The sequence below is a fragment of the Bicyclus anynana genome, chromosome 13 (genome assembly GCF_947172395.1).
Source record: "Bicyclus anynana chromosome 13, ilBicAnyn1.1, whole genome shotgun sequence".
Lineage (NCBI taxonomy): Eukaryota > Metazoa > Arthropoda > Insecta > Lepidoptera > Nymphalidae > Bicyclus > Bicyclus anynana.
The window spans coordinates 10,859,045-10,875,276 of record NC_069095.1 but is presented as its reverse complement, the minus strand read 5'-3'; the positions used below and the strand labels follow the sequence as shown (position 1 = coordinate 10,875,276).

The 16,232-nt window shown below is 38.6% G+C and overlaps 1 protein-coding gene across 1 annotated transcript in view; it reads left to right on the top strand.

The window, feature by feature from the left end:
- Positions 1-147: 147 nt before the first annotated feature.
- Positions 148-16,232, top strand: part of LOC112050410 (transferrin) — a 39,025-nt gene continuing 22,940 nt past the window's right edge. The window contains exons 1-3 of the mRNA XM_052884927.1: positions 148-292; positions 2,391-2,493; positions 12,778-12,917. Of these exons, the coding sequence (XP_052740887.1) occupies positions 208-292; positions 2,391-2,493; positions 12,778-12,917 (328 nt within the window). The 5' untranslated portion in view covers positions 148-207. The remainder of the gene's footprint in view (positions 293-2,390; positions 2,494-12,777; positions 12,918-16,232) is intronic.

Sequence of the window (16,232 nt, the reverse complement as noted above, 5' to 3'; positions counted from 1 at the left end):
GGTCTCATTCATATAAAAGGATTAAAAAGAGGTTTTATTATGATATCTCGAACACTTTGCACATAAATACGCTGCGTACAATGTAGTGACGATAAATCACCAAATCAGCATGTATAAAAAAAGCTTTAAAAAAAACGATCACACGATCGCACGTCGATATATAAAAGAAATCGTTGAGGTAACGTCCAGTAGTGTTTATTATCGCGCATGGTCGCTCGCCTGACCATGACTTTGAAATATATTTTAGTTTTGTTAGCTCTGACCGGCGTAAATGTCAACTGCAAAACAACATGTATGTTTTAAAAACATTTATTACAATTTGGTATTGAGTAGTTAAGTAATTATTTTGACGACTTGTCAATTACATTTTTGCTTTGTTATTAAACGTGGCATAGCCATATTTGAATTTGGAATGTTCGTTTTTAAGTGTGTGTCTGTGTGATTATTATTTGAGTCTTGTGTTCCATTCTGTATTGGTATTATTTAAAAAGATATTATCCCAAGTTCTTTCGTTTAAAACAATACATGATTATTTTGTAAGTATAATATAGATTGTCATTTTTTACCTCAACATATTACTCGTATATTACCTACGTTTGTGCATGGATAATACTGAAAGTAGTTTATAGACAACACACGTATTTATATATAAGTATTGAGGTGCCGTTCCAAATTTAAATTTTTCATTTCAGTTGTATTTTTTAATAATTTTCCAATACTTATGACTTATGGCAATCGTACCTATAGGAAAAATTAATATTAAAAACTAGCATGGAGTTCGCTTGAAATTCTGTTTTTCTCTAATCCCACAGAAACCATGAAAATATCGGAATTAAAATCCTACCTATGTGTCAATCCAGAATATAATCTGCCTTATTAGCAAATTTCAGCCAAAATCGCTTCAGAAGTTGCAGAGCACACTCACACTTCCGCCTAATATCAGTGTATTTATATAAAAAACAGTGTATTTATATTAATATCAGGTATAGTTCACACTAATACTTGTATTATAAAGAGGTAAATTTTGTGTATAACTCGTGCGCTTTAACTTGACACCTGGCTACCAAACACAATCCATACACAGTACAAACATAATGGGGATGATGACTAGGTTTGAACATATTGATTTTTATGATACATTCGGGTAAATAAGGTCAATGTTAACTAATTTATACAAAAAAAAACAAAGAATGTTTGGATATTTGCAAAATAAATAAGATTATAAAATTTCAAAATCTATCAAATTTTTTTATCGTAATTAGATAAAAATTCATACAGTTTTAGCACATTAAATGTGACATTTTTCAATAAATGAACTATAAACATAAACGCACAAATACAAATCTAACGATCAGTGAGCCAACGACGTCACTAGTTCGTGCCATTTTGTATGGAGCGTTTTCCAGGGCTCCGCGGCAGCGCCGCAAATCTGACTCTTTAAATCCCTTTAACTCCGAAACTAATGATCGCAGATATCCTGTTACTTTTAGAAAATTGCTATTAGCATACTCTTAATTTATATACAATTTAAAAAACTGTCATCATCCCTATTTGAGCTAGCTGTCAAGTTAATCCGCACTAGCAGTTATTGTAGGTGGGTAATCTCTGGATCTACTAAATCGATTTTTCTATTTTGAAAATTCTTCTACCACCAGAAAACCACGTTATTTATGAGTGTCATTGGCTATATTTTATCCCTGTATTCTCACGGGACGGGAACTACGCGGGTGAAGCGGCGCTTTCATGCTCTTTATAATATTAGTATAGATAAGTTATTGTAATTTATTTATATTAATTTTAGCCGGATCTTCTTGGCAATAAAAATATAGATGCAATTAAGACTTAATAAAAAAAAATACGTGATATTAATTTGCAATCAGACATCATAAACGAATTATCTATCATATATCCATACCTATAAATGGATATAATATAATATTTATACGAACTTTAGGAATTGAAGGACAAAACAGCTATTTTTTACCTTATACTCGAACAAATCCTTCATCATCATCATCATCATCATCATCGTCGTCGACGACGATTTCCCATTGGTTAATTTTAAAAAATCAAACACTAAGGTATTGTACGAAGCTTGTCTGCTCGTCTGCTCGTCTGCTTACAGTTAAGTAATGTAAAAATAGAAAATAATATACCCTTATTTAACTGAATTAGGTTGCCTTTGATATAGTTTATGGTTTCCTAGAATTTGTATGAAAAATGTGTTTGGCCGCAATTGAACAAGGCAACCTATTTGGAATGTCACTGTGAACATTATCTATAATTTATTTCGTATCAATAATGAAGTACAGATAAGAGTATATATTTCTAATGCCGGATCATATACCTAATTAAACTAAACTAAACCAACTTAAAATTGTAATTTCCAGACAAAATATGCGTGCCTTCGCAACATTTGAGGGCGTGCGAGGAGATGCTTCAAGTGGAAACAAAAAGCAAGGCCATTTTAGAGTGTGTTCCAGCAAGAGATAGGTAAGAGCCTTCATTTTTTGAACTGTCATAGTTACTAATGGCTATACACAAACAGCCCTTGCATATAGCCAAGTGGCACGTCGATTCTCTTTCTACGATCGCAAACGCTTCGAAAACTAGAAAAATGTATGGGAATGACAGATCTTGTCTTGTCGATAGCGAATGTCATTCCCATGCATTTTTCTAGTTTTCGAAGCGTTTGCGATCGTAGAATCGACGTGAACGACGAAGATCGACGAGAAGATAGTCAGAATTGTCTTCTTATAATTTAATCCAGCTCATAATACCTGTCGTTTTCTAAACTCGTTAATTCAATTATTCTACAACAATAGGGATGATGACAGTTTTTTAAATTGTATATAAATTAAGAGTACGCTAATAGTAAAGCAATTTTGTAAAAGTAACAAGGTATCTGTGATCATTACTTTCGGAGCTACAGGGATTTAAAGGGTCAGATTTGCGGCGCTGCCGCGGATCCCTGAAAAACGCCCCATACAAAACGGTAGGAACTTATGACGTTGTATGGGCGTTAATAAAATTACTAATATCTTTGTTATTTCTGCGTTTATGTTTATAGTTCATATATTAAAAAATATCACATTTAATGTAAGGAAGCTAAAACTGTATGAATTTTCATCTAATTACGATAAAATATTTTTAGTAGATTTTGAAATTTTATAAACTTATTTATTTTGCAAATATCCAGTCAATCTTTGCTTTTTATGTATAAATTAGTTAACATTGACCTTATTTACCCGAATGTATCATAAAAATCAATACGTTTAAACCTAGTCATCATCCCCATTCCACTGCAGAATTTCCATTGCATTGAATTAATCTCCAGCGTTAAACAGTTCTCACTTGCTGTTTTAAATTTAATGTAAAATATTTTCATCGCGAGAAATTTCCCAGCACTACTAACTAGTGGTTTCTGTAAAATGCAAAATGGAGATAAGATTCTCATCGTTAAGCCGCTTCGGATTTCTTTTTAATATTTCTGTCTCGGTTTAATTTTTTTGCTTATTACTCGAGTTTTAAAAATTGTTATATACTTCGCTTTTCCATGAAATTAAATATTATTTTCTAAAATTCATAGAACGGCTTTGACGGCCTCCGTGGCGCAGTGGCATGCGCAGTGGATTTACAAAACGGAGGTCCTGGGTTCGATCCCCGGCTGGGCAGATTGAGATTTTCTTAATTGGTCCAGGTCTGGCTGGTGGGAGGCTTCGGCCGTGGCTAGTTACCACCCTACCGGCAATGACGTGACACCAAGCGATTTAGCGTTCCGGTACGATGCCGTGTAGAAACCGAAAGGGGTGTGGATTTTCATCCTCCTCCTAACAAGTTAGCCCGCTTCCATCTTAGCCTGCATCATCACTTATCATCAGGTGAGATTGTAATCAAGGGCTAACTTGTAAAGAATAAAAAAAAAATTGAATATATTATGTTAACCATGTAAATAAAATAATGTGCATCTTTATTACTTAAATCTAGTGCGAAGATATAGAATACACTTCCAGGTTCTTTTCCCGCGTACATATGTTTTCTGTGCCGCAACTTACAATAAGCGTTTCTTCAAGATAACAGCGAATACAGTAGGTGCATCTTCTGTATGCATACGCGTACCAATAAAGGCTGCATCATCGCTTACCATCAGGCGTGACTGCAGTATAGATAACAAACTAATATTTAAATAATAAACTAGCGGACGCCCGCGACTTCGTCCACGTAAATTTCGATGTCAACTTTACTACTACCCCTACCCTACCCCTACCCCTACCCTACCACTACCCCAACGCTACCCTACCCAACCCCTACCCTACCACTACCCCAACCCTACCCTACCCAACCCCTACATCTACCCTACCCCTACCCTACCCTACCCCTACCCCCACCCTACCCCTACCCTACCTCTACCTTACCTACACTCTACCCCCATCCTACCCCTACCCTCCCCGTACCTTATCCCTTTTCTACCCCTATCCCACCCGTACCCCTATCTCACGCCTATCCGACCCCTACCCTACCACTACCCTAAACCCGGCCCTAAACCTACCCTACCCCTACGCTTCCCTACCCGTACCCTACCCTACCCTGTAACTTCTCTATCTTACTCCTACCCTTAGCAAAATCGGTCCAGTCCTTCGAGAGTGGTGGTATGACCAAGAGAAATAGAGACTTCTATGCTAATAATATAAAGAGGTAAAGTTCGTGTAGTTGTAGGAGGTAATCTCTGGATATACTGGACCGATTTGGAAAATTGTTAACCAATAGAAAGCTACGTTATTTGCGAGTGTCATAGGCTATGTTTGATCCCCATATTCACACGGGAACGGGAACTACGTAAATGAAAGCGCCGGGTGTCATATAGCGGAATTTCTGCGTCTTTTAGATATTTCGTATTATCTCCGAAACTATTTAACTAATTAACATACTGTAAAGGGCAAATCTTATCTCCATAATATCCTGGTGATTATTAAATAATTTATTTTAATAAGGATTAAAGTTTAGTTGTATAAATAATGACGTTAACCCAAGTATATAAAATTAATAATTTTTAAAACACAAAAGGTACTATATCTGCTAATATATAGAAGATAGATATATGGTGTCGCGGACTTTTTTGTAGAACTTTTAAAGATACATAAAGTCTATATACATGAATTTCAATTTTACACAATAGTTAAGGCAGCGCATGCGAATAAGTCTGTTTAAGAGGATTTTCAGTCCGACCTGTATGACAAAAACTGTGATAACTCGGCTAATATATATGATACCAATATAAAATATAGCCTATAGCACTCCCCGATAATGTAGCATTCTACTGGTGAAAGATTACAGATCAGATTTTTAAAATCGGATAAGTAGTTCCGAAGATTACCCCATTTAAAAAATGTGACAAACTTACAAACTTACAAACTTACAAACTTTACCTCTTTATAATATTAGTATAGATTAGTATAGATTAATAATAATAATTTGTTTGTTCGGTCCATAAATAAATTGAGAAGCATTACTCAAAGTTTATTCAATGTAGGGTAGTGAGAACAAAACCTTTAAAGACAATAGAACCAGAATGGGAAAATTATGCTCGCTGAAAAGTGAAACGGAAGTTTCTCTTTCCTTATTTACTTCACTTATTCTTTGTGTAAGGCGCGCGATAATACAAGATGTTTATTGACTCGCTTCCTTTTAAAATGATCCCGCTTTACTCGGTGATTCTTAATCGCTAAACAACACTTTATTCACATGGAAAAATAGCTATACTTTTCATTCATTAATTACAACCCATACTCAGCTCACTGCTGAACACGAGTCTCCTCTGAAAATGGGAGGGGTTATGTCAATAGATCACCACGCTGGCCCAATATGGATTGGCATACTTCACGCACCTAGAGAATTAAGAAAATTCTAAGGTTTCCTCTCGACGTTTTTCCTTCACCGATCTTCGTCATTTTAAAATACAGTAAGTTTGTCAGCGTTATCAGGTTCTATCAGGTAAATACGGTAAGCCACCATGGAGTTTGAATCATGGTGGCTGTGTGGCTAGCATTTTCAACGTTCCCTGGATTCTTTAAATATAAAACCTAATTTTAGACACTTATTTTTTATTCTTCACAAGTTAGCCCTTGACCACAATCTCACCTGATGGTAAGTTATGAAGCAATCTAAGATGAAGCGGGCTAACTTGTTAGGAGTTGGATGAAAATCTAAACGCTTATCGCCTATTCTACATCATTTGTTTTGTTTGCTATTGGGCTACGACAATTTCCAAGTTGAATTTGATACATTAGAACGTGATGCTAATCGACTATGAATGCAGCAGATGCAGCGTACCTGCATTACCCGGGATATGCGTTGGAGCACAATTTTAAATCTCACGCTGGGGTGTGCTTGTTTGCTCGTAATGACATCTGTTGCCGACGTCTCCGTAACTTGGAGGTGCCCAACTTCTCCATCTTGTGGTGCTTATTGGATATGGGCATGGAGCAGATCGTGTATGCTTGCATCTATAGGTCGCATACCGGTGATCAGGAGACAACTCGGATGTTTCAATATCTTACCCAGACGGCTGACATTGCCCTGCGTCGGTATCCTGCTGCTCAAATAGTATTTCTGGGGGACTTTAATGCCCATCACCAAGACTGGCTGTTCCCATACCAGACTACAGACCACGCTGGAAGAGAGGCTCTTAAATTCTCCTTGTCATTAGGTCTCTCTCAGCTAGTCCATGAAGCGACGCGGATACCCGACATTGAAGGTCACACACCTAATTGTCTGGACCTTCTGCTGACTTCCGACCCAGACCAGATTACAGTGTCGGTTGCCGCACCCCTTGGCACATCCGATCACTGTGTGGTCAAGTCGGTTTCGATGTATTACCCTCCAAAGTCTGGCTCTGCTGGTACTAGGCGGGTATGGCGGTTTAAGTCGGCAGACTGGGATGAGATGCGGCACTTCTTTGCATCTTACCCTTGGCGGCAGATATGCTTCTCTTCTAATGATCCGTCGAGCTGCGAACAAGCTATATCAAAGGTGATACGTCAGGGTATGGAATTTTTTATTCCATACGCTGACATATCTCTGGATGGCATGGTTCCTCGGTGGTATAACTCTGCTTGCGCTGATGCTGAAATCCTTAAAAACTCAGCGTTTGCAGCGTGGGCTGAAGTCCGTACCACTAAAGCTCCGGATATCTCTGCAAAGAAGAGAGCATTCAACTTAGCTGCCAAGTCCTACAAGAAGGTTCTAAAGAAGGCTCGTTTCAACCGTACCAACCGCATTGGGGCCAAATTAGCATCTTATCCACGGGGTAGTAAAGCTTTTTGGTCTCTCGCGAAATCGGTTGAAACCAACTTCTGTCGTCCTTCGCTTCCACCCTTGCTGAAACCGGATGGATCGCTGGCTTTCACCTCAAAAGACAAAGCTAACATCTTAGCGACTCTTTTTGCGGAAAATTCACAGCTCAATGCTGGGAGCACCTCCCCTCCAAACCTTCCATCATGCGACACTGTTATGCCAGAGATTCGCATACGCCAATGTGAGGTTTTGAAGGTGCTCCGCAGCTTGGATGTGAATAAGGCCAGTGGTCCTGATGGAATACCAGCAATTTTATTGAAAACATGTGCCCCTGAGTTGTCTCCTGTTTTAACTCGCCTGTTCCGTCTCTCCCTTAAGTCTGCTCAGGTTCCGAAGGCTTGGAAGGTTGCTAATGTACAACCTGTACCAAAAAAGGGAAGCCGTGCCGACCCGGCTAATTACAGACCTATTGCAATCACTTCCATACTTTGTAAAAGTATGGAACGTGTATTGAACAACAGGCTCCTGGCATACCTCGAGCAAAATGATCTCCTTTCGGACCATCAGTACGGTTTTCGTCGCAACCGTTCGACAGGTGATCTTCTAGTGTATGCCACTTACATCTGGGGTGAAGCCATCGAGAAGCATGGTGAAGCGCTCGCTGTTTCACTAGACGTCTCGAAGGCTTTTGACCGGGTCTGGCATGATGGCCTTTTAAGTAAACTTCCTGCCTACGGGATTCCCTCTAGCCTATGTCATGGATATCAGATTTCCTGAGCGAACGATCATTTCGAGTTGTCGTAGACGGCAGCTCGTCTGATCCAATGGCAATCAATGCCGGAGTTCCTCAGGGATCAGTTCTCTCCGCTACACTCTTCCTGCTGCACATAAACGACCTGCTCAAGCCAGGTTTATTTGGGTATGCCGACGACAGCACTGTAACGGATAGATATATGTCCAGTCCTCGCGGTAGTGGGGCTGAGACCCTTGAGCAAAGAGAGACATTGGTAGAACGTGTTAATTTGACCTTAAACAAGGTGTCCGACTGGGGAGACGCCAATCTAGTCAAATTTAATGCTACCAAAACACAGGCGTGTTTATTCACTGCGAAAAGGAGTCCATTCCAGTTTACTCCTACTTTCCGGAATACACCTGTTCCGATCACCGACAGTATTGAGCTTCTAGGTATTACAATATCGTCCAAGCTCAACTTTGGAGAATGCATTGAGTCCAAAGCAGTAACAGCTGGTAAGAAGCTCGGTATCCTAAATAAGGTGAAGCGCTACTTCACACCGGAACAGCTTCTTACTCTTTACCAAGCTCAGGTTCGTTCGTGCATGGAGTACTGCTCCCATTTATGGGATGGATCGGCCAAATACCAGCTTGCTGCTCTGGACTCGGTGGATCGCCGAGCTAGAAGGCTCATCGGTAACGAGGCGCTAACTAATGCGAAATTGCAATCATTAGAGCATCGCCGAAAAGTTGCCTGTCTGTCGGTGTTCTACAGGATTTATTTCGGAGAGTGCGCTCAGGAACTTTTCGATCTAGTTCCCTCTTCACCTTTTTACCACAGAACTGCCAGGCATCGCAGAGGTCTGCATCCATACGTAGTTGATGTCCCCTGGACTCGTACGAAGCGTTTCGGTTCTTCGTTCCTGATCCGCACTGCGAAATTATGGAATGCCCTTCCAGCTTCAGTTTTCCCTACCACCTACAACATGGGTATATTCAAGTTAAGAGTGAATAGGCATTTTCTAGGCAAGCGCGTTCCACCTTAGGCTGCATCATCGCTTACTGTCAAGCATGATTGCTGCCAAGCGCTAGCCTATATAACGTAAAAAAAAAAAAAAAAAAGAATTGTAAACCATTTTTCTTAATTTCCAACTGGAATTCGAAACTTTTGAAAAAACCACTAGTTTCCTATGTGTTGTTTCCATTCCTCTTTTTTGCTATCTGACTACGTCAATTTCCGAGTGGAATTTTATACTTTTTAACACAAACGCTAGTCTCCTATGAATTGTAGACAATTCCTCGTATTTGCTATTGGTCTACGTCAATTTCCAAGTGAAATTTGATACTTTTGAACACAAGCACTAGACTCCTATGAATTGTAGACCATTCCTCTTGTTTGCTATCTGACTACGTCAATTTTCAAGTAGAATTCAATACTTTTAAACACAAACGCTTGTCTTCTAAGAATTGTAGACAAATCCTCGTGTTTGATATCGGACTACGTCAATTTCCTAGTGGAATTCAATACTTTTGAACACAAACGCTAGTCTCCTATGAATTGTAGACCATTCCTCTTGTTTGCTACCGGACTACGTCAATTCCCGTGTGGAATTCTATACTTTTGAACATAAACGCTAGTCTCCTATGAATTGTAGACAATTCCTCGCGTTTGCTATCGGACTACGTCAATTTCCAAGTGGAATTAGATAATTTTGAACACAAGCGCTAGATTCCTATGAATTGTAGACCATTCCTCGTGTTTGCTATCGGAAGACGTCAATTTCCAAGTGAAATTTGATACTTTTGAACACAAGCGCTAGACTCCTATGAATTGTAGACCATTCCTCTTGTTTGCTATCTGACTACGTCAATTTCCAAGTGAAATTCAATACTTTTGAACACAAACGCCAGTCACCTAACTATTGTAGACCATTCCTCATGTTTGCTATCGGACTACGTAAATTTTCAAGCGGAATTTGATACTTTTGAACACAAACGCTAGTTCCCTATAAATTGGAGACAAATCCTCGTGTTTGCTATCGGTCTACGTCAATTTCCGAGTGGAATTCTATACTTTTGAACATAAACGCTAGTCTCCTATGAATTGTAGACAAATCCTCGTGTTTCCTATTGGTCTACGTCAATTTCCAAGTGAAATTTGATTCTTTTGAACACAAACGCTAGTCTCCTATAATTTGTAGACCATTTCTCGTGTTTGCTATCGGACTACGTCAATTCCAAGTGGAAATTATTACTTTTGAATACAAACGCCAGTCTCCTAAGAATTGTAGACCATTCCTCGTGTTTTCTATCGATCTACGTCAATTTTCAAGTGAAATGTGATACTTTTGAACACAAACGCTAGTCTCCCATGAATTGTAGACCATTCCTCGTGTTTGCTATCGGACTACGTCAATTCCAAGTGGAAATTATTCGGGGAACGTTGGAGTGTCGTGTCTGGTAACACAATTTGTCAAAGTGACATTTATTGGGAGCCAGCTAATTGTGTTGGGTGTCAGATTTGACGAGCCCTGTTCATTTAGGCGCTGCTTCCATTATCTACTTCCACTAACTATGAAGGTAATTTTGCACCGGGAATTGTTGACTTTTGGCTTTGTTTCTTTGTTTGTTTATTTAGCCTTGGATTTAATTTCCTCCTCCAATATGCAGAAGAGAATCCCCATTTATAATCTCTTAAACGTTTCGAAGCCTTTTAAATACAAAAGAATTCTTTTTCATGTAAAGTTGAACTGCCTTTAGTATAAATTACGAAAATTCCAGCCTTTTTGGAAGACGGTGACAAATATCTAGACATAGATATTTCCGGCCATCAGACTAATTTCACTATCTTTAACGTATGTTAGTTGACATATACCAAATTGAGATTGGAGAGCTGGATATCATACAGTAGGTAGATGACATTTGTCAATTGATTTGACGTTTATTTTAATAGGTTGATAATAAAAGACAAGAAAGTAAATAGGCCAACTACATACAAATTATAAACAACTTATTCCACTAATATTTTAGAAGTCACTTTGTAAACAACTCTTTAATGACAATGGAAAACGCTAGTATGAAACGTCTCTTACAAAATGAAGAGGTAAACTGTTATTTTTCCACACAACTTGCAATAAATTCACGTAACAAACACATAGCCAATATTCCCATAACATCTGTATTCACTAGGTACGAAACTACGTGCTCAGAATTACACTATTCTGAACCCAACACCACGTAAAGAGCATTAATAATTTCTATTTTAATCGCCTTTATGGTGCAGACAATAAGGACTACACCTAACACTATCACACTATATATGGATTAAAATTTTATGCAAAGTAAAGTGGACCTAATGATTATTATTGGTTAAAGTTCACATTACTTTGAAGAAAATTAAGGTTTAAATCTTCATCCATGTTTATAAATATGGCTGTATAGGTCTTTATGTTATTCGCAAAGACTAAATCACGGTTGGGAATAAATCTTCTTTTATCTTCCGATCTGTCCTTGGAGGCAACGAATGTTCTAGATCAATTATCCAAGGAGATTGAATTTATGAACGCTTTCGCTTCAGTACCTACTCTAGGTGGATAAATCGATGTTGGTTCCCTGTGATTAATGACTTCGACGATAAACGCTCTGAAAGGAGGGGCCTCTCGATTTTCTTTGTACCTATTTTATTGTCTCCTTTTACCTTTTACCTATTTGAAAGGAAATAAAAGAAAAGATAGGGAGGTCCAATCTTAAGGTGCTCGAATGTCCTTGTTATTTACGGTGTGGAATCGAAGTACCATTTTCGCTGTGGCGCCCTCTTGCGTCGAATTACGAAACAATGGTTTTGATAGATAGACTGTAGACGCCTACTGGTAGGTATTAGGCAGTGGCGTGCATATAGTTGTCGATCAGGGTATGCACTATTAAGAAAATTAAGCAAACTGGGAAAGTCTTCATTTAATAAACATTATGAAGACAACTCTTAGGGTATGCAGTACTTTAATGCATGCATGTGTGGTGTCTATAAAGTGTAAGGTGGTAATAATTGCCTATAAATTAATTTTTCTACAAAATACCCCATAAATGAATATTTTGGGTGAAAACGCTACATGCAACGTTGCATAAACTAATGTACATATCACTTTCAACACTGAAATAGCAAAGAACCTAGAGGAGCCAATTTTGAAAATGCAAAATGCTAAATTGAGCTTGAACTGGTGACAAAGGAAGGCAAATACTAGAATCTAAACTAAGTCCTATTTAATTTGAATGAAGTAGACGTGCCAATTCAAATACCCTTTGTACAGCCACAACAATGCATAATGTAGTTGTGTAGTCGTCAATTTGGTTGAATAGAATAGAAGACGCAGCTTCTACTGCCTAATGTATTTCTCGTTAGATGTTCTTTGAAGTCCTTCCATAAGCTGCTTTGCAAATGAATACTGAGTATTATAGGTATAACCTAGCTTTTAACTGGATATTAAAAAAATAATCCATGTTTATGGACCGAACAAAAGTTTATGGGCAATTTTCTTCATCATAAGCAACCCATATTCGGCTCACTGCTAAGTACCATTCTCCTCTCAGAATGTGAGGGGTTAGGCCAATAGTCAACCACACTGGCCCAATGCGGATTGGCAGGCTTCACACACGTAGAGAATGTAGAAAATTCTCTGGTATGCACGTTTCCTCACGATATTTTTCCTTCACCGTTTGAGACACGTGACGTTTTCTAATCATCGATTATTATCCCAGGGTGGAATGCCTGACATTCGTGCAACAGCGCCAAGCAGACCTGGTGCCTGTGGACCCAGAGGACATGTACGTGGCGTCTAAGATCCCCAACCAGGACTTCGTGGTGTTCCAAGAGTACAGGACTGATGAGGAACCTGACGGTTAGTCTGACTTTTGCTTTTTTTAACGCTATCGCATAGTTGAAATCGCAGTTCTCGTACTTTTTTTTGTAAAATACCATTAAAAATTTACCTTAGATACCTTTTTGAGGTGGTATCAAATAATCACGGATTTTCATGCGATTTTCACCAACATATACGTAGAGTGATTTAGGAGGAAAGAAGGTGTATAATTTTGTGTAAATCAGTTGAAATATTACGATAATTGTTAAAATGGAAAAAACAAGCACCAGAGAGAATAGTTGTTCAAAATCATATCCCTGTAAGATATACTCCTACCTATCTAACAAAACAATACATTGTGGAATATTTATTTTTTTATAGATAGATCTAGAAAAATGTTCGTGATGGCGTATGTGAATCTGTCTTTCAAAGACCGCTAACTATACCGATTCTAAGTGTCACTTAGCTAAAATGAAATTTTACATCAGTTTTATCGCGGATGAAGACGCGAAGGTTCACTAGTTAGACATGGATATAGCAAAAACTTATTCTTAAACACCCTGGGATATCTGAACACATCTAGATTTTACCACAGATATATTATAGATCTAATTAAATAAGTATCACGTGTTTCAAACGGTGAAGGAAAACATCGTGAGGAAACCTGCATACCAGAGAATTTTCCTAATTCTCTGCGTGTGTGAAGTCTGCCAATCCGCATTGGGCCAGCGTGGTGGACTATTGGCCTAACCCCTCTCATTCTGAGAGGAGATATAATATGGGTTGATAATGTAAATGTATGTATTATAGATCTGGAGTATCACAATAGCAAACTTTTAGTCTGGTATAGGCCACTTTTTATTCTAGAATGGGATCTACTCAGGTGAACTGTAGGGCACAACTAGTATAGTAGTGAGGTTGCCACAAACCATTTCATCATAACCGCAGCAAGTAAACCAACTTGCCCAAACTAGCTGCAAACTTGGGTGGATTCATATTCACAGGAGTATTAAATTTGAGATACGGATAGATATAACATGCGCCAAGAGTTGAGCGAAACTTGCTGGAACTTGTTTGACTAATAGATTGGAATTAATTTGGTCCATGTATTATGTATAACCCGCTTAGCATACAGAGACAATATGTGATAAATTTAGAATTTATCATGATTTGAGTAGGAAAATAAAACGCTAACCTTTGACCTTGAGTAGTTATTTTCCAGGTACCGAATCAATCAGGACTTTTTAAATTTTATTTCTAACTAGCGAACCCCATCAAGCTTCTCTTTGAATTATGTGCACTTTTTCCCTACCCCTACCCTACTCCCACCCAACCTACCCTACCTCTGCTCTACTATTGTTTTATATTTATGCAGTAATCACACTAATATTATAAAGGCGAAAGTTTGTGTGTAAGTGTGAAAGTGTGTAAGTGTGTAAGTATGTTTGTTCCTCTTTTACGCTGCGGCTACTGAAGCGATTTGGCTGAAATTTGGAATGCAAGTAGATTTTTCTCTGGATTAATACATCGGCAACTTTTCATCCCGGAAAAATCTATGGTTTCCGCGGGATTTGTGAAAAACTGAATTCCATACGGACGAAATCGCGGGCGTCCGCTAGTTCTATATATAAACGACTTTTGTTATGACAATGAATTATATTTATGTAATTTTTCACATTGTAATAGGTAGTAACCTCTTATCACAACATGATGGTTCTTTTAACTTTACTATTACCGTTATCAAAGGTCAAAGTAACTCTGATATGAAAACTTGAACGATTTTCAACAGCATTACGTTTAAATTACGTCACCTTAGTCGGAGAAAGTAAAAAGTATGTCGTATCTTCTTTTTTCTAATGGAGTGAGTTCGTGCTTATCGGTCAATGAACTTTTTTATCTTCCTTTCAGAATGCATTTTAGGGTTCCATGTAGCTCTCTAAATTGTAAAACTTTCACGGCCTCCGTGTGGTATGTGTAGTGGATTTACAAAACGGAGGACTTGCGTTCGATCTTGTTCTATATGTAATCGTGGCTTTCGTTATGGTCCAGGTCTGGCTGGCGGGTGGCTTATACCGTGGCTAGTTAACACCCTACCGGCAAAAACGTACCGCCAAACGATTTAGCGTACCTACTTTTCGTTTCTAACAAGTTAGCACCCTTCCATATTAGATTGTATTATCACTTACCATCACGTGAGATTGTAGTCAAGGGCTAACTTAAAGAAAATGTAGTGGAATAAAAAATGGGTAAGCCTTACGTGTCTGAGTAGGTATATTATGACATTCCACGATGCTCTAATGGCGGGATTAGGGCGATTGATTCTTTAACGATCATTATCAGATATTTATTATAATGGCATGGTACTTCATCATCATTAACAATCGATGCACGTCAACTGCTGGACATAGGCCTCTTGCATTGACCTCCAAAAACACGGCCTCAAGCCACTAACATTCAGCACTTCTCAGTCTTCTTCAGTCTTCTTCAGTCTTCTTCAGTCTTCGGTCCAACAACTTCGGTTCAGGTCCCGGTGCGGGGTCGCCATTCCAGCACCTTGTACATAAATGAATTATGGCTGTGTTTGTCTGTAGGTAATAAAAAAAGGTTCCAGATAGCATTTTTGGAAAATGGGTTATTTTCTCTTATGTTATTTCGTTGTCTAAAGAAATAAACCTCTTTCACTTAAATCCACTGATCGCCATTATTCATTACACAGTTTGTAGTCTGAAATGTACGGAGCCCTGCCTTAATATGAGTTCTACTCGCACTTGACCAATTATTGAAATCAAATGATGAATATTCATTTTGATGGACATTCCGTTTGTTTTGTATTAAATTTGAATTGATATAAGCTTTTAGTGAGGACAGATTGAAGAACTGAATATTCTATTCTGAGAGCTTGTCCGATTTCGAGGTTTAACAACCTCGGTCACGCAGTTAGTAGTGATATAGTTCCCAACAGAGAAGTCCTGGGTTCGATTACCAGTGTAGTCAATTTAGGATTTTATATTTTCTGTATTGGCTAAAATCTGGTGTGGTGGTGGCCGTAGAAAGCGGAATTTTCCACCTGGACTAATTAACAAAACCTCAATCGGCCTTGCTGCGGATCGAACTCAGGACCTCCGTCTTGTAAATTCATCATCACCACTGCGCCACAGAGGCCGTCGAAAACTCCTCCTAGTAAGCCGTCTTCCATCGTAAGTTGCATTGTCACTCCGAAGTTGAGAAAGTTGGTGTGAGGGCTGTCCCTCTTGGTATCCCTCCTGGCGACGCCCATTCATTTACACGAGCAGCAACTGCTACCGACGACTGCAGTCGACTGCAGTAGGCGACTTCTCGGTGGCAGTCGATGGC